The 20,293-nt window shown below is 39.3% G+C and overlaps 1 protein-coding gene across 1 annotated transcript in view; it reads right to left on the bottom strand.

Annotated features, from left to right (window-relative positions):
• UBXN7 (UBX domain protein 7) overlaps positions 1 to 8,521 on the bottom strand; it is a 60,631-nt gene extending 52,110 nt beyond the window's left edge. Inside the window, exon 1 of the mRNA XM_086400687.1 lies at positions 7,836 to 8,521. Coding sequence (XP_086256813.1) covers positions 7,836 to 7,908 — 73 coding nt within the window. The 5' untranslated portion in view covers positions 7,909 to 8,521. The remainder of the gene's footprint in view (positions 1 to 7,835) is intronic.
• Between the last annotated feature and the right edge of the window lie 11,772 nt (positions 8,522 to 20,293).

The following is a 20,293-nucleotide window of genomic DNA, read 5'->3' as shown; positions in this document are numbered from 1 at the left end:
AAAGAAGCTTGCAGGGTCTTCCTGGTGGTCCAGCCGTTAAGACTCTGCCCTTCCACTGCAGGGAGCATGGGTTCAATCCCTGGTTGGGAAACTAAGATGCCCTATATTGTGGCAAAAAAACAAAAACAACAACAAAGAAGCTTGCAGATTCAAACTATCTATAAAGCTGTTCTGGGCTTAGTTTGAGGTCTCAATATTATAGGTAGCAGCAGGACAGCTTAATCCTGCTGTGTCTTAGTTTGTTCAGGCTGCTGTAACAAAAATATCATAGATCAGGTAGCTTAAACAACATACATTTATTTCCCACAGTTCTGGAGGCTGGGAAGTCAAAGGGCAGCCTCCAGCAGATTTGGTGTGTAGTGCAGGTCCTCCTCCTGGTTGGTAAGACAGTTCCGCTCTCAGTGTGTACCTGCATGGTGGAAGGGGCCAGACACTCTCTGGGTCTCTATTTTAAGGACACCAGTGGTGACGGTTTAGTTGCTAAGTCATGTCCGACTCTCTGTGACCCCATGGACTATAGGGCTCCTCTGTCCGTGGGATTTTCCAGGCAAGAATGCTGGAGTGGGTTGTCATTTCCCTCTCTGTTAAGGACTAGTCCCGTTCATAAGGACCCCACCTTCATGAACTAACCACTTTCCAAAGGCCCCACCTCCTAATACCATGACACTGGGCAAGGGGGTAATCAGGATTTCAAAATACGAATTTTGAGAAGGACACAAAAATTCAGTCTGTAAAACCCAGTAATCATATCTACAGCAGGAATCTCACTTTACTGTTTCTCACCACTTGCACTCTTTTTACCTATCCATTACCTTTTCCATATGCTTTCGCTTGCTAATGGCACCAAAGGGCATCAACCCAGCTTTGGCACACAATTTATCAGTGGCCATCTCCTTGTTGCTTGCTGCCTCTTAGTTCACACTTTCCCTATTAACGACATAATATAAGAAAGAGCACCAAACCTATAATATAGTCTATGTCTCTACCACAGCTGGAAGGATCAAGAGACATTCCAAACTTTAGTAGTCCCTTATACCTATTCTCTACACTATTTTTAATGCCCAAATAGTCTCTTCACTATTATCAAGGAACCTAAGTATAGCAGTCACAGAGACTTTTTTTTTAAAGGAAAAAAAAAAAAATCCCTCTATAGACCTTTTCTTTCCCAAAGGGTTAGAGCACAGAAATAACAGGGACACAAATTGATTACTTTTTGGTTCTACATTTCCCCTAGAAATGATAACAAAGTAAGCCAATCTACCAAGGAAATGAGAGTCAATGATAGTTGCAAGAAGTAAAATGCAAGTTCAACCTCCTCATCAGTTTCCCATCCAGGAGTTTTTAAGCATTGAGGAATAGAAAATATTTTTTTTTTATTTTATATACAGTAACTATGGAGAACAGTATGGAGGTTCCTTAAAAACAGAACTACCATATGATACAGCAGTTCCACTCTTGGGCATATATCCAGAGAAAAAGATAATCCGAAAGGATATATGTTCACTACAGCGCTGTTTATAGGAGCCAAGACACGGAAGCAACCTAAATATCCACTGACAGAGCAATGGATAAAGATATGTCACAAACACACACAAAAACATACAATGGAATATTACTCAGCAATAAAAAAGAATGAAATAATGCCATTTGCAGCAACATGGATGGACCTAGAGATTATCATACTAAGTGAAGTTAAGTCGGGCAGAGAAAGACAAATATCATAAAGTATCATTCAGCTGTAGAATCTAATTATTTTTTTAAAAACAATACAAAGGAACATATTTACAAAATAGAAACAGATACAGGAAACAAACTTATGGTTACCAAAGTGGAAACGCGGGTTGCGGGGGAGCGGGGAATAAATCAGGAGCTTGGGATAAACATATACACACTACTATACATAAGACAGATAACCAACAAGGGCCTACTGTATAGCACAGGGAACTCTTTACTCAATATTCTGTGATAACCAGTATGAGAAAAGAATCTAAAAAAGCATAAATATAGGGACTTCCCTGGTGGTTAATAATACACCTTACAATGCAGGGGACATGGAAACTTTCATAGCAATCTGATTAATTTTATGTCTTTTGTCTCTAATAAAATAAAGTTGGGCTTGAAATATGTTTGGATGGCAAACTATCATATGAAAAAATAATATTATTAGTCACTAAGGAAATGCAAATTAAAACCACAATGCCATACAATAACACATCTATTAAAATAGTTATAGAAAATTAAAAATACCAGAAGGGCAGCTGGAACTCTTATACATTGCTGACAGGAACGTAAAATGGTTAAGACTCAGGAAAACAATATGGTAATTCCTTAAAATTACGCACCTATTGTAGAATCCGACTCCTAGTTATTTATCTAAAGGAAATGAAAACTTACATTCATACACTGTACACTAACATTTTTAGCAGCTTTATTTATATAATCTCCCAAACAAGAAACAATTATCCATTCATTTCATCACTGCATAAACAAATTGCAGTATATCCATACAATGGCATATTATTCACAATAAAAAGGAACCACTCATACCACAATGACATGAATGAGTCTCAAATGCAGTATCCTAAGTAAAAGAAGCCAGACTCAAAAGAAACCTGACCACACATGGTGCTTCTATTTATATCAGGGGTCCCCAGTCTCCAGGCCACAGGCATGAGATTAGAAATATGTGCACAATCAATGTAACATGCTTGAATCATCCCCAAACCATCTCCTGCTCCCCAAGTCTGTGCAAAAATTGACTTCCACAAAACCAGTCCCTGGTGCTAAAAAAAAAGTTGGGGACTGCTCATTTATATGACGTTCTGGAAAAGAAGACAATAGGCAAAAACATTAGGTTACGGGTAAGAAGAGGGGCTGACTACAAATGGGCAGGAGGAAATTCCTGAGGCTAGAACTGTCCTACATCTTGACTGTGGCTTTACGACTGTATGCACTTCTAAAAACGTTATACACTAAAAACATTAAATTTTACTGTATGCAAATTATATCTTTTTAAAAAAACATCATTTAGGCTTATATTTTGTATGTGTTCTTTTTATTTCAATTTTTAATCAATTAATTTTTGTTGTAGTTTTACAAAAGTATTGGTCAATGGGGAGCCCCCTGGCAGTCCAGTGGTTAAGACGCCACACTTTCACTGCTGAGGGCCTGGGTTTGATCCCTGGTCAGGGAACTGAGATCCCACAAGCCGAATGTGGCATGGCCAAAGAAATACATTGTTTAATAAAGATTTTTTTTAAAGGGAGGAGGGGATTCTTCCTACAAATAAGTTTGAGACGCACTGACCTAGACATATAACCTTAAATCATTTTACTTCTCTGGGTCTTCAATTCCTCATTTTAACTCAGAAATGGGTCAGTATGGTTACGAAGATGTCTTCCAGCCCTAACCAAGAAAAATCTATAATTTCTAGTTTCCTAAAGTGCCTACATACTGTCTGAGGTATTACCCTACTCCTGATGTTTGAAATACCACCACAGTCTCCTGGTTTTCCTCCTACATCTTTAGTTTCTTCCAGTCTTTGCACTTTCTTCTTTACTATATGTTTGATGTGCTTCTTCAGCTTTATAGCCTGTTATAGTCTCACACGACACTCTCCCTACAAGATGCCATCCACTTTTTATAGCTTCAGTTGCCATCAACATGACTCATTAGATGTCACTGTTCTTTCTGGATCCAAATATTCATTTCCTTACTGAACAGCCCCATTTGGAAGTCCCAGAGACAGCAACTTATCTAAATCTGAACTAAACATCTCCCTAAACCTCGTCTACTATTCTGTATCTTCACAAATTGTACTAGATATGCTTAGATGTCGAAAACAGAATCCTAAACTTCATTCTGACTCCTCTGACTTCTTTCCTTATCTAATTTCAGGACATCAGTATCTTCAATTATTTTAACAGTGTTCTACTTATCTCTATGCCTAACCTCTTTTCCACTATAGCCAAGCAGCTCTTTTGAAAAAACCCAAATCTGATTGTGTCACTCCCTTAATTAAAACTTTTCACTAACTTCCCACAACATTTTGAATAAAGCCAAGATTTCTTAACATGAGTTGTAAGGCCCTACCTAACCTGGTACCCTCTTACCTCTTCAACCCCATTTACTGCATCTCCCAGGAGCTATGCTTCTTCACTGGGAATTCTCATCAATTCCCTCAACCTATTGTCTCTCCTTTCCTATTTCTATATGTATATCTGTGCCCCTCTCTCTGCACATGTTTATCTCTCCTCCAGGTTTTAGCTAAGAAATTATTTCTTCTAGGAAGCCTTTCTTGATCTCCTTCCTTTGTGCTACCTTAACTGCTCCTTACCATGATTCCAATGTATTACAATACCTATTTATGTGTCTGTATTCCCATTAACCTTTAAGCTTTATTCAGGACAGCCTTACCACATCTTATTCATGGTAGTATCCCCAAGACCTGAACCATGCCTGGCACTTGGTAGCCTATTAATAAACATTGAGTTTACTAGTAAAAGTCTATTGACAACTCAACAAAATACATTCCCTCCCTAAATTTCTACTCAAACTTCATTAACATTCTTTGAAATAGTTCTTAAAATTCCAAAGGGTTTTCTTTTAATATCTAGAACACTGGCAACCACCTTTCTTCAGAGAACTTAAATACTAACCAAGAAAAATATATTGTACAGAATATGAATGGAAATGGACCACAAATCCAATACGAGAGTTTCTAATTTCTTTAACAAATATGGATTCATTCAACAATTTTAAAGAAAGAGTAAAGTAAAGTGGTTCTATAATTTCCTAAGGTTGGTGAACGCCTACTATACACCAAGCCTTATGAAAGAATGCTATACTAGCAACTACCCGTACTCTTCTAAGCCTCACTTTCTATTCCCTCACATTTCAGTCTTACTTTCTGATTGTTTATTTATTTTTACCCACTGTATAGCATCTATGTATCCTTCATCTCATGATTTATTCTAGTTACATCTATGCATTCTGTATATGTATGGCTGGATCTCAGCCCAAGTTGGTGTTAATGGGATACTGCCATGATTCAAAAACATTTTCAAAAATTGTTCTTTTGGAATTACCTTCAGATCCAGTGACACACTTTTTCCTCAGGTTTTGAGAATTGATATAACTTCTGAAAGTAGTCAGCAGTCATTCAAAGCCATGTATGAGAATATTAAGGGAGATCAAACTGAGCAATACTACAAAATGTGGTAGACTATAAAACAAGAGGATGGTTTTCTATGTAGCCTGAAATAATACAAATGGCAACAATAGTAAAGGTACAAAACTGCTCAGTGTGATCACTTTGAAGACCATCATTTCCCTGGCTATTTGCTTATATAAAACAGTTTAATAATAGGAAAAATGTTTATGATGTAATGTTAATCAAGTTTCAGGATTCTAAATTATATATATTTTGATCCACGATGTAAGAATAATTTTAAAGTAATTTAAGAAATAAAATAAATATGTAAATAGAACTGGAAGATAATATGTAAAATAAATAATATTGCTATTGTGAGAATGGGTTTTTTTTTCAAAATTAGTTCATGTTAGATGTCTTTTTAGTACTTTTTAAAAGTCAGAGTCACTATTTCATACTCACATATCATAGGGAGAAATTTGTTCTATTTAGTGAGAAATAAAACTTAAAATTCTTCCAATTTTCTCTTCTACTTCTAAATGCCACAGAAGAGGTTAACTCACATTTTTGAAAATGCATTGCTTTTATCAAAATGTTGGGCTTCCAAGTAAGTAAAATCTTTCTGAAATAGAGTATAAGTTCTTAAGGTCAGTTTCATTCATCTAGCAATAATAAATTTCAAATACCTTTTTGTCATGAATATTACAATCTAAAATGTATGTGGACAGATCCCACCAATTTTAAGATATATGACTAAAGGGGCCAATTACGTGTTTCTAATAATTAATTACAATCTTGTAAAAAATTGTTATTAGAAATCCATAATACATTAAGAACAATCTAAGGTATTTTCCCTTTTGCAGACTTCCATATACCACTGTCTACTGAGGGTCTCCAACTTGATTCAGTAGAAAGGCCTGTGACCAGGAAAGGAGCCATGAAGACTAGCAGACAGAAACAGAATTAAAACAATTATGTGAGTCACTTCATCTCACCACATTTGGGTTTTGTCTACACCTACCAAAAATGCTGCATTAAAAAAATAATGTAAGTCTAACACAATCTGAATTCCTAAAGTGGTAGTTAGCAGTTAGCCAAAAAACTGGTATTAAATAGGTGGCATCTTAAACCATCTCTAGAAAATCTAAAGAAATGATATCTGATTCACTACAAAGATTTTTCTGTATAAACATAATGTATTATATAGACAATAATTTTTTAATTTTCCCAATAATGACCTGCTTACACACTGGGAAATGCATTGTATCTCTAATACTCCAAACACAATTTTAAAATATTAAGAAAAGTTATCATTCCATTCTTCATCCTAATTTTGTTACAAATTTTATTTTATCAACTTTGACCTGATGTTTCATGCCCACAAGCTAGACAATGCATCGAACATCTAGTCATCCTTGCAAAGTAAAAAATAAAACTAGCCTTAACCATCCATGAAACGGCAGCTCGCAAACAACCGGCAGTGGTTAAAATATAAAATTTCACTTAACCAGCCTGCACATCAAACCCTGGATACACTAAAAGTGGCAATGTTCCCTGCATCTAACAAACTACCAGATAAAGTATAGATCTGCTAACATTCCGACCTCCTTCCAAAAGGACAAACTAGAACGGCAAAATTACACTCAGGCACATGGAGTACTCTTCTCTCAAATCACTCCACAGAGAACTTCATCATTTGCTCCGCCCTCTAATAACTCATGCAAAAAAAGTTCAGCACCATCAGAAAGAACAAGACACAGAGAATTCATAGAATGGCTTAGGGCCTTTCCTCCAGGCAGTAAGAGGATCTGCGTGTGCCCTTTGCAGGGGTCCAAACGAAAAGAAAAACCGAGGATTTAGGGGATAGTGACATCCAAAAACCGATTTTGTCTCACAGAAGTTTTTGCCGTCATTCCTATTTTATCAGCAAGGAGGCCTGGGCGCCATCGTTTCAGTCTTTATTATTTTATTATGGGGAGGTGGGAAACGCCACCAAGGATTCCTTCAGGTCTTTCCAATTAAGGTTGGGGGGTTCCCCCTCATTCTTTTCTTAAAACCTCAGTCTGGAGGGTACTCCTCAGCACCTCCGGCTTTCTGGCGGCCTATCCCCCGAGATCGGTAAAGGCGCTGCCGAACCCTCCAGCCTCGCCGTTAAGGCGGGAGGGCCCGAACACGCCAGGGCCACAGCGATGGCTCCGAGGGGCCCAGAAAGGGGAAGGGCAGGCCAGGGACGGGTGAAGAATGACCTGGCCGTGGAAAAAAGGGGAAAAGAGGTAAGGGGATGCGCTGCACCCCAAGGCTGCACAGAGAAGAGGAGATGATGATGAAGGAGGAGGGCGGTGGCCCGGGTGCGGCCCCCCACCTCTCCCGCCCCCAGGTCCCCGGGCCGGCGGGGGCGGATAGGCTCGGCCCATTCCCTGAGTATAGGCTGAAAGGGGGTGGGGAGATCTCCCTCCACACTGCGAGAAGACCGAGAATGAAGGTACGGGGTGCACGGGGATGGGGGGTGTCTCCCGCCTGAACCCGGAGACCCGACGCCGTCGTCGCTTCTTCCTCAGGAGGGAGGACGGGAGCTGTGGGTAAAGCCCGAGGGAAGAATGCATGAAGGTAAAGAGAAGCCCAGGGCACACCGGCCGCCCGCTCCAGACCCCACTCTCCACCTTCCGGTAACCGCGTCTCTTACCGGTGATGGCGGTGAACTGCTGAATTAACCCCTTCAGCGCCGACGACGCCGCGGAGCCCCCGTGGGCAGCCATCTTACCGCCGCCGCCGCTGCCGCCGAACAACAACACAGACACACACGGAACGCCCTCCCCCAACTCGCCTCACGGCTTGCGCAGGCTCATTGACCACCCCAAGCTCCGCCCCCGCCCCGCCTCCCCGCTGCGATCAGCGCAGGCGCACTTGCAGACGGTGGGAGCGCTCGGCTCTCCGGGTTGGCTGCTCTGTTGCTGCCTGCCACCGCATCCTTTGCGACCTTTGGTGCCTTCTTTGAGCTCCAAGACTAATCTCATAGATAAGTTTCCGAAGGTCTTGGTAAGTAGTAGACGTCTCGCGTTTCAGCTTCACAAGCTTTTTTTTTTTTTAACAGACCCAACTTCGGATGACAGTGTGTTTTGTTGTTTTTGCAACTCTGGAGCCCTCTGCTAGGTTTCCTGCAACTGGCATCAAAATACATATCCTATATCACTACACCGAAGCGACTTTTGCACCTGCTTCCCAACTTCCAAACTGATTAGTGCGGCAGTCCATCCAGCAGAAGTAAAATACCAGGACCATTAGTGCAAATAAAGTTCTGGGCGCAGAGCCTGACACATTGTAGGTTTTTGTAAACGATTGTCCAGTCCGCTTTCCTTCAATAAATTTGCAACAGGTCTCCCTTCAAGGTCTCAGTTTCCTCATGCAAGGGAAACAAGTGTGTATATGTGTAGAAAAGAATAGAATAGAATGTGCAGAATAGAAAAGAAATGTATAGAGAAGTCACTGGAAAGGTCAAAATGATAATAGTTACCTCTAGAGAGGAGGAATGGAGGGCATGGTGAAAGGGGACTTTGAGGGTCTTTATTAATCCTTTCTCGTTACTGTTCACTCAGTCATGTCTGACTCTTTTCGACCCTATGGACTGCAGCAGGCCAGGCTTCCTTGTCCCTCACCACCTACCCGACCTTGCTCAAACTCATATCCATTGAGTCGATGATGCCATCTAACCGTCCCAACCACTGTCGTCCCCTTCTCCTCCCGCCTTCAATCTTGCCCAGCATCAGGGTCTCTTCTAATGAGTCCATTCTTTGAATAAGGTGGCCAAAGTATTGGAGCTTCAGATTCAGCATCAGTCCTTCCAATGAATATTCAGGATTAATTTCCTTTAGGAGTCACTGGTTTGATCTCTTCGCAGTCCAAGGGACTCTGAAGAATCTTCTCCAACACCACAGATTAAAACCATCAATTCTTTGGCACTCAGCTTTCTTTATGGTTCAGCACTCACATCCATACAAGATTACTGGAAAAACCATAGCTTTGACTCTACAGACCTTTGTCAGCAAAGTAATGTCTCTGCTTTTTAAAATGCTATCTCGCTTGGTCATAGCTTTTCTTCCAAAGAGCAAGCGTCTTTTAATTTCATGGCCGCAGTCACCATCTGCAGTGATTTTGGAGCTGAAGAAAATAAAGTCTCACTGTTTCCATTGTTTCGCCATCTATTTGCCATGAAGTGATGGGGCCAGAAGCCATGATCTTCATTTTTTGAATGTTGAGTTTCAGGCCAGCTTTTTCACTCTCCCCTTTCACATTCATCAAGAGACTCTTCAGTTCCTCTTCACTTTCTGCCTTAATCTGCATATCTGAGATTATTGATATTTCTCTTGACAATCTTGATTCCAGCTTGTGCTTCATCAGCCTGGCATTTCTCATGATGTACTCTGCATCCTTTATTTTTAAGCAAAGGTAATATTATTATGTTAATTATATGACTTAAAGTATGTTTAAAAACAATTATAGGAGTACGCTTAAATCTGATGATCCCTTACCTTGAAAATAAAGTTAAAGAGACTCAATTTAGGCTCTTAAACTACCTCCAACTACATATTTTGCATCTACACAGAAAAATGGCCCAATAAAAGAGGATAAGTCATCTGGAGAATTGAGCCATCCTAAAAGTCTATAAATGCACTATTGAGATGAATTTTAAAAACAACCAAGTCAAATCAAAGTAACCATAGGGTTATATGATTGGCCTGTACTCCTAATCAAGAGTATTGTCAGTTAAATGACCCAGGTTGCTACAGTTTCTAGGTGGGTTGAGGAAGCCCAGGAACCAGTCATGGATTTGGAAAACTGGTTCACGTTCACACAAAGGTGCAAAAAAAGAGAGGAAAAACCAGAGCAAGAAACAGTGTAACCTCTTCCTTCCTAGAGGCCTTAATCCTAAAGTCTGTGTCTCTGAAGCCACCATGCAAAATCAGGTTCCACATAAGTTAGTCTAACACCACTGACTACAAAAACTATGTGCAGTTATTTCTGTATCTTCATTAAATGCAGAGGCTAACAATGAGATCTGTAGGTTTTATTTCCAAAGTCTTAGGGTTCAGATATCATGATATCATTTTTAAATAAATCTTATGAAAAAGTGGTAAAGATTGTGATATCCACGACTCTAGAAAAGATTTTGTAGAAATTAAAAAAAATAAGCTAAAAGAAAGGAGACAGGAAATTAATAACAAAACCTTGACAGTTTTTTTGGATTTTTAAAGAATATGAAAGTTCTTTAGAATCACAAGAAAATATACTTAAATATGTCCCCCAGATCATGGAAAATACATTCTTGAAAAAACATGGATTATGCTCAGGAACTTAAGTTGCAAAAATATTGTACATTGAATAATGGAAAATTAAAGTTTTGGATGACAAAGAGCAACTATCCCAAACTTAAACATCAGTATGAAAAGGCAAAAAGATATGACACTGAAAGATAAACTCCCCAGGTCAGTAGGTGCCCAATATGCTACTAGAGAAAAGTGGAGAAATAACTCCAGAAAGAATGAAGAGATGGAGCCAAAGTGAAAACAATGCCCAGGTGTAGATATGACTGCTGATGAAAGTAAAGTCCAATGCTGTAAATATCTGATGCCAATATTTCATAGGAACCTGGAATGTTAGGTCCATGAATCAAGGTAAATTGGAAGTAGTCAAACAGAAGATGGCAAGAGTGAATATCAACATTCTAGGAATCAGTGAACTAAATGGACCGGAATGGGCGAATTTAATTCAGATGACTCATATCTATTATTTTAAAAACAACCAAATCAAATCAAAGTAACCATAGGGTTATATGATTGGCCTGTACTCCTAATCAAGAGTGTTGTCAGTTAAATGACCCAGGTTGCTACAGTTTCTAGGTGGGTTGAAGAAGCCCAGGAACCAGTCATGGATTTGGAAAACTGGTTTACGTTCACACAAAGGTGCAAAAAAAGGAGAGGAAAAACCAGAGCAAGAAACAGATATATCTTATATCTATTATCTTCTTCATCCTTAGAAGAAATGGAGTAGCCCTCATAGTCAACAAAAGAGTCCGAAATGCAGTACTTGGGTGCAATCTCAAAAATGACAGAATGATCTCTGTTCATTTCCAAGGCAAACCATTCAATATCACAGTAATGCAACTCTATGCCCCAACCACTAATGCCAAACAGACTGAAGTTCAATGGTTCTATGATCTACAAGACTTTCTAGAACACACCAAAAAAAAGATGTCCTTTTCATCATAGGGGAGGACTGGAAAACAAAAATAGGAAGTCAAGAGATAACCTGGAGAATCAGGCAAGTTTGGCCTTGGAGAACAAAATGAAGCAGGGAAAAGGCTAACAGAGTTTTGCCAAGAGAATACACTGGTCATAGCAAACACTCCCTTCCAACACAAGAGACGACTCTACACATGGACGCACCAGATGGTCAATACTGAAATCAGATTGATTATATTCTTTGCAGCTGAAGATGGCAAAACTCTATACAGTCGGCAAAAACAAGACTGGGAGCTGACTGTGGCTCAGATCATGAACTCTTTATTGCCAAATTCAAGAAGATTGAATTGAAGAAAGTAGGGAAAACCCCAGACCATTCAGGTATGACCTAAATCAAAGCCTTTATGATTATACAGTGGAAGTGACAAATAGATTCAAGGGATTAGATCATAAAGACAAAGTGCCTAAAGAACTATGGACAGAGGTTCCTGACATGGCACAGGAGGCAGTGATCAAGACCATCCCCAAGAAAAAGAAATACAAAAAGGCAAAATGGCTGTCTGAGGAGGCCTTCCAAATAGCTGAGAAAAGAAGAGAAGTGAAAGGCAAAGGAGAAAAGGAAAGTTATACCCATCTGAATGCAGAGTTCCAAAGAATAGCAAGGAGAGATACGAAAGCCTTCCTCAGTGATCAATGCAAAGAAATAGAGGAAAACAATAGAATGGAAAAAACTAGTGATCTCTTCAAGAAAATTAGAGATACCAAGGGAACATTTCATGCAAAGATGGGCTTGATAAAGGACAGAAATGGTATGGACCTAACAGAAGAAGATATTAAGAAGAGGTGGCAAGAATACATGGAAGGACTATACAAAAAAGATCTTAATGAATAGATAACCATGATGGTGTGATCACTCACCTACAGCCAGACATCCTAGAATGCAAAGTCAAGTGGGCCTTAGGAAGCATCACTACGAACAAAGCTAGTGGAGGGGATGGAATTCCAGTTGAGCTATTTCGAGTCCTAAAAGATGATGCTGTAGAAGTGCTGCACTCAGTATGCCAGCAAATTTGGAAAACTCAAAGTGGCCACAGGACTGGAAAAGGTCTGTTTTCATTCTAGTCCCAAAGAAAGGCAATGCCAAAGAATGTTCAAACTACCACACAACTGCACTCATCTCACATGCTAGCAAAGCAATGCTTAAAATTCTCCAGGTGAGGCTTCAACAGTACGTGAACTGAGAACTTCCAGATGTTAAAGCTGGTTTTAGAAAAGGCAGAGGAACCAAAGATCAAATTGCCAACATCTGTTGGATCATCGAAAAAGCGAGAGAATTCCAGAAAAACATCTACTTCTGCTTTATTGACTACACCAAAGCCTTTGACTCTGTGAATCACAGCAAACTGTGGGAAATTCTGGAAGAGATGGGAATACCAGACCACCTGACCTGCCTCCTGAGAAATCTGTATGCAGGTCAAGAAGCAACAGTTAGAACTGGACATGGAAGAGCTGACTGGTTCCAAATTGGGAAAGGAGTATGTCAAGGCTGCATATTGTCACCCTTCTTATTTAACTTATATGTAGAGTACATCATGGGAAATGCCATGATGGATGAACCACAGCTAGAATCAAGATTGCCAGGAGAACTATCAATAGCGTCAGATATGCAGATGACACAACCCTTATGGCAGAAAGAAAAGAAGAACTAAAGAGCCTCTTGAAAGTGAAAGAGGAGAATGAAAAAGCTGGCTTAAAGCTCAACATTCAAAAAATGAAGATCATGGCATCGTGTCCCATCACTTCATGGCAAATACATGATAAAACAGTGAAAACAGTGACAGACTATTTTCTTGAGCTCCAGAATCACTGCAGATGAGGACTGCAGTCTTGAAATTAAAAGACGCTTGCTCCTTGGAAGAAAAGCTATGACCAACCTAGACAGCATTTTAAAAAGCAGAGACATTACTTTGCTGACAAAGGTCCTCAGAGTCAAAGCTATGGATTTTCCAGTAGTCATGTACGGATGTGAGAGTTGGACCATAATAGAAAGCTGAGCACCAAAAATTGATGATTTTTAACTGTGGTGTTGGAGAAGACTCTTGAGAGTCCCTTGAACTACAAGGAGATCCAACCAGTGAATCTTAAAGGAAATCAGTCCTGAATATTCATTGGAAAGACTGATGCTGAAGCTGAAGCTCCAATAGTTTGGCCACCTGATTCAAAGAACTGACTCACTGGAAAAGACCTTGATGCTGGGCAATATTGAAGGCGGGAGGAGAAGGGGATGACAGAAGATGAGATGGTTGGATGGCATCACCGACTCAATGGACATGAGTTTGAACAAGCTCGTGTAGATGGTGAGGGACAGGGAAGCCTGGTGTTCTGCAGTCCATGGGATCGCAGGGAATCGGACATGACTGAGCGACTTCACTTTCCCTTTTCACTTTCATGCATTGGAGAGGAAATGGCAACCCACTCCAGTGTTCTTGCCTGGAGAATCCCAGGGACAGGGGAGTCTGGTGGATTGCTGTCTATGGGGTCGCACAGAGTTGGACACAACTGAAGCAACTTAGCAACAGCAGCAGCAGTAAGTATACCACTATAAGACCAGGAAAATAAATACCCTAACCTCACTCTCCTCCTCCTCTACCATTTCTTGCCAGCAATCTCTACTAGCAGAACCCAACTGGAAGACAGTATGCGTGCTAAGTGCTAAGTTGCTTCATTCGTGTCCGACTCTTTGCGACGCCATGGACTATAGCCTGCCAGCCTCCTCTGTCTATGGGACTTCCCAGGCAAGAATACTGGAGTGGGTTGCCATTTCCTTCTCCAGGGGATTTCCTGGACCCAGGGATTGAACCCAGGCACCCAGGGATTGAATCCACATCTCCTGCATCGCAGGCAGATTCTTTACAGTATGAGCCACCAAGGAAACCCTATTAGTCATTCAGTTCAGTCCAGTCGCTCAAGTCGTGTCTGACTCTTTGCGACCCCATGAACTATGGCACGCCAGGCCTCCCTGTGGCAAATACAAATTAAAATTGCAGTAAAATACCATGCCACACTTATCAGAATCATTAAATGACTTACTATACCAAGTGTTAGAGAGTATGCAAAGTTGAATCTAGTTGATGAGAATGTCGACTAAAATAAAATGTACAACTTGAGAGTTGTGAGTTAAGTTTTATTTGGGACAAAATGAGGACTGCAGCCCTGGGGGCAGCATCTCAGATAGCTCTGAGAGACTCAACTGGAAGACAGAGGACACAACAGCCTGTGGGGCAGAGAGTAGAGTGGAGAGAGAAGACAGTGGGTGGGTCTGGAGAACCAAAGGCAGGTTGATGGGCACAAATAGAAAGTGAAAAATATTTAAAACTTAATTGTCGAGAAAATACATATCAGAATTTGTGAAATGCAGTTTTAAGAGTACCTAAAGAACAAGTTTGCAACCTTAAATGGTTATATTAGAGAAGGTTAGAAAATGAGGACCTCAATAATCAAGAGGTTAATAAAGGAACAACAGAATTAACCCAGGGAAATTTAAAGGGGAAAATGCAGAAATCAATAAGATAGAAAACAAAATACAAAAGCTAGTTCTCTGAAATAACAAGTAAAATCGAAATCCTTTTACAAATTAGATTAAGAAAAAAAAGGGACATAACAGATAGAGCAGTGACTTTTAAAATAAGAGAATATTATGAACAACATTATGCCTATGAATTAGGAAATAGATGGCAGTTTCCTTGAAAAATATAATTTACCAAAATTGACTCAACTATGAGTAGACTTATGACAATTAACAAAATTGACTTAACTACACAAATAAACAACCAGACCCAGATGACTTTACAGGTGATTTCTACCAAAAAGAGAGAAAGAAAAAAGAAATAGAAAAAAAAAAGAAGAAGAAAAGAAACAGGTGGTCCTAAACTAATGCAGATTATTCCAGAAAAGGAACAATAGGGACAAATAACTCCTTCTGAAAACAAAGCAGTAAATGAAAACTCAGCCTCACTCATGGTTAATCAAGATAAAAATGCTATACTAAACCAAAATTTAGAAATCCAATAAGACACACACATATATGCATTACTTTTTAACTAGATTTATTCAGGAATGCAGGTATAATTTTATAACAAAATTTTTTTCAATGTAATTTTGATAGTAGAATAAATTAAATATAAGAAACCATTTGATCCATTTGATCAGACAGAAAAAACATTGATGTAAATCAATATCCTTCCACAAAACAAAACCAAAAACATCCTTAATGCTCTAGGTAGAAAAAAAAGCTTCCTTAACTTAATGAAGAATATTTACTAAAAGCACAGAGTAAACAGTGTTCTAACTAATAATAAAACATTTAAAGTCAAAAACAAGATAAGTATGCACTCTAACAGTATTTCTATTCAGAGATATATGAGAAGTCCTAGCCATAGTAGTAAGACAAGAAAGAATATATTTAAAAATTTTTTAAGAAGAAAAAATTGTTATTGTATACTATATGACTATTTGCACAGAAAATATAAGCAAACTAACAAATTTTGAAATCAACAGAAAAGCTCAAGGATATTTCTGGATATAAAACCAAAATGCATATTTTAAAACTGTATTCCTAAAGATGAACAGCAAATAGTTTGGAACTGTAATTTTAAAAATATCCCATTCATGATAGTGACTAAAAATATAAAATATATTTAAGTATAGATTTAACAAAAATGCAAAAGGTCTTGTAAAGAAAATGATAAACTTTATTGATAGGCAATAAATGAAGAAATCTACTATATTTGTGTGTAGGAAGACCCAATGTTATAAAGATGGTAATTTTCTGTACAATAATTGATAAATTCAATGTAATTCCAATCAAAATCCCACAGAATTTCTCCAACATTTTACTAAGGTGATCTGAAAATTTGAAACCAAAAAATCAATAATAAACAAGACACTTTTTAAGTAGAACAGGTGGAAGTTTTGCCTACAAGATATTAAGGCATAAGGTACAGTAACTAAGACTGTATGGTATGGGTGGGGGATAGACAGAATACAGAACAGGGAGTCCATACACAAACACAAAGGTAGATGGACACCATGACAGTGGTGAGGTCATGGTGATTAGTGAGGAAAGGATGGACTAACCAGTCAATAACCCTGGGACCTAAATACAACTAGATCCTAACCTTAGAGACAAAAATAGATTATAGATTCATTAAGATTTAAGTAAGAGGAGCAAAACTTTGTAACTTTCATGATAGCGTATTTATAGGGGCTTCTCCTAAAGACTTTAAGTCAGACTGCCTTGCAAAACTTAAGAAGGGAGTGCCATGTACTTAGTGCTCCAGGGGGCACCATTCATATAAGCCAGAGGGTGATTCAGTTCAGTTCAGTTCAGTCACTCAGTTGTGTCCAACTCTGCAACCCCATGAATCACGGCATGCCAGGCCTCCCTGTCCATCACCAACTCCCAGAGTTTACTCAACTCATGTCCATCAAGTCGGTGATGCCATCCAGCCATCTCATCCTCTGTCGTCCCCTTCTCCTCCTGCCCCCAATCCCTCCCAGCATCAGAGTCTTTTCCAGTGAGTCAACTCTTCGCATGAGGTGGCCAAAGTACTGGAGTTGCAGCTTTAGCATCAGTCCTTCCAATGAACACCCAGGACTGATCTCCTTTAGGATGGACTGGTTGGATTTCCTTGCAGTCCAAGGGACTCTCAAGAGTCTTCTCCAACACCACAGTTCAAAAGCATCAATTCTTCGGCGCTCAGCTTTCTTCACAGTCCAAATCTCAAATCCATACATGATCACAGGAAAAACCATAGCCTTGACTAGACAGACCTTTGTTGGCAAAGTAATGTCTCTGCTTTTGAATATGCTATCTAGGTTGGTCATAACTTTCCTTCCAAGGAGTAAGCGTCTTTTAATTTCATGGCTGCAGTCACCATCTGCACTGATTTTGGAGCCCAAAAAAATAAAGTCTGACACTGTTTCCACATCTGTTTCCCATGAAGTGATGGGACCAGATGCCATGATCTTTGTTTTCTGAATGTTGAGCTTTAAGCCAACTTTTTCACTCTCCTCTTTCACTTTCATCAAGAGGCTTTTTAGTTCCTCTTTACTTTCTGCCATAAGGGTGCTGTCATCTGCATATCTGAGGTTATTGATATTTCTCCCAGCAATCTTGATTCCAGCTTGTGCTTCTTCCAGCCCAGCGTTTCTCATGATGTACTCTGCATATAAGCAGGGTGACAATATACAGCCTTGACATACTCCTTTTCCTATTTGGAACCAGTCTGTTGTTCCATGTCCAGTTCTAACTATTGCTTCCTGACCTGCATATACAGAATGCCCTAAAGCTGTGGATCAGCAGGTTTTTATCAAGGAAGTGAAAAAATTATTAAAACATAAAATCATAAACTACGAAGGCAAAAAGTGATAAATTTGACTATACTATAACTAGAAATGTCTGGACTTCTCTGGTGGTCCATTGGTTGAGAATCCGCCTGTTTGCAAACATCACATCCAGATACAATAACATCCAGAGGAAGAAGAGCCAGCTCATCTCTTCTGCCTTTTTCTCTTTTTTTTTTTTAATTGAGAAAGGAAATATTTCCTAGAAGTCCCTTGAGAGACTTTCCTTCAGATTTCGTCGGTCTGAATTGAGTCACAATTCTGTTCCTAAAACTGTCCCTGCCAAAGAATGTGAGATAAACATAACTGGTTTTTAGTAAAGCATATGGCTTTGTGGAGGAAGGTGGATACCTCCCTGAAGTCTGGTCCTTTTAGGAAGAAGGAGGGGAATGGGTGTTAATTAGGCAATTGTCAAAATCTGCTCCATTCATAAAGCTTCACTCTGAGCCTGATGAATTACCCCTGTACTCCTTGGTTCTGATTTTACCTTTACCTAGAATCCTTCCCCGGAGAAGGCAATGGCAACACACTCCAATACTCTTGCCTGGAAAATCCCATGGACGGAGGAGCCTGGTAGGCTGCAGTCCATGGGGTCTTGAAGAGTTGGACACAACTGAGTGACTTCACTTTCACTTTTCACTTTCATGCATTGGAGAAGGAAAGGGCAACCCACTCCAGTGTTCTTGCCTGGAGAATCCCAGGGACGGGGGAGCCTGGTGGGCTGCCGTCCGTGGGGTCGCACAGAGTTGGACACGACTGAAACGACTTAGCAGCAGCAGTAGCAGAATCCTTCCCAATGATACTTTACCTTTCTACATTTCTTCATACCAGGAAAACAGTGTGTGAGTATGTTGGTCATTGGAAACTTCTGTCTCTCAATATGATATTTAAAGACTGGTACTTGGTTTAGGGTTAGAGTTTTCTGTTCCTACTTTTTTAATATTTCCAGAATGTTATGTAAATAGAATATACACGGTGGAGCCTTTTGAGTCTGGCATCTTGCACTTAGCATAACGCATTTAAGATTCATGCAGAACTTCCCTGGTGGTCCAGTGGTTAAGAATCCACCTGCCAATGCAGAGAACATGGATTTGATCCTTCGATCCCTGATCCAAGAAGATCCCATATGCCACAGAAGAACTAACCCCGTGTGCCATAACTACTAAACCTGCACTCTAGAGCCCGTGCTTCGCAACAAAAGAAGCCACTGCAATGAGAAGCCTGCACATCAAAATGAAGAGTTGCCCCCGCTGGCTGCAGCTAGAGAAAGCTCGCGTGCAGCAATAAAGACCCAATGCAGCCAAAAATAAATAAATAAATAAAATTTTAAAAGAGTCACCCATATGTTGTCTATATCAGTATTTCATTCCTTTTTACTGCTAAATAGGATTCAGTTGTAAGCATGTACTACAATTATTTGTTCACTCATTAGTTGAAGGGTATTTGGGTTGTTTCCAGTTGCTATTATGAATAAAGCTACTACCAACTCATGTAGAAGTTTTTGTGTGAACATAAGTTTTCACTTCCTTGGGAAATACTTGGGTGTAGAAATGCTGGGTCATATAGTGAATGTATGTTTAACTTTATAAGAAATTGATAAACTGTCCAGATATTTTTAAAATTTCATTTCAGGGAAGATGCCTGGCAATCATCCCCTCAACCAAATCATTAAAGTTAATTAATATTACCAAGAATGAGACAGAACAATATATTGTATTCGTTTTTCTTTTGACTGCACAGCATGTGAGACCTTGGTTCCCCGACTAGGGATGGAACCCATGCCCCTGGCAGTGGAAGTACAGAGTCTTAACCAATGAACTGCTAGGGAAGTTCCTAACATGATATGTTAAGAAATAAACAAGCATCACCTGTGACATATTCTTGGCAAAACTTAAACTTCCAGGCTTAATTTCCAAAATAAAAGACAAATCAAAAAATAAATTAAAGAATTCTATAAGGAAGCATTCAGGTAGATCCAGAATGTAAGCATTCACCATGCTAGTCTCTTCAAAAGAATCAGTGTCATAGGTGGGGGCAGGCAGGCAGTGGGGGAGGGAGAAGGCAAGAGGATTGTTCTAGATGAAAAGGGAATGAAAAGGAAACTACCACAATCAATGCCTTCATTGGATGCTAGTTATAAAATAACAAAAAAGAAAGCAGCTATAAAAGACATTTTTTGCAAACTGGAAATTTTAATATGGACTCAATATGAGATGACATTAGGCAATTATTAATTTTCTTAAATAAGATAATGACATTGTAGTTATGAAAAAGTTTTTATTTCACAGAGGTACATTCTAACATATTTAGGGGTAAACTATTATGATGTCTGCAATTTACTTTTAAATGGTCCAGCAAATTTAAAAATATGTAACATAGCTATGATAAAATGTTAATAATTATTGAATCTAGGTAGTAGTGTACAGGTATTCTTTCAGATTTTCTGTTTGTTTAAAACTTGTATGAAATAACTGGAAAAAATCAAATTATTGTATTTTTT

The sequence above is a fragment of the Bos grunniens genome, chromosome 1 (assembly GCF_055505025.1).
Source record: "Bos grunniens cultivar Pamir isolate PY7600 chromosome 1, Bosgru_T2T1.0, whole genome shotgun sequence".
In the NCBI taxonomy this organism is placed as follows: Eukaryota; Metazoa; Chordata; class Mammalia; order Artiodactyla; family Bovidae; genus Bos; species Bos grunniens.
This window is presented reverse-complemented; position numbering and strand designations above follow the sequence as displayed.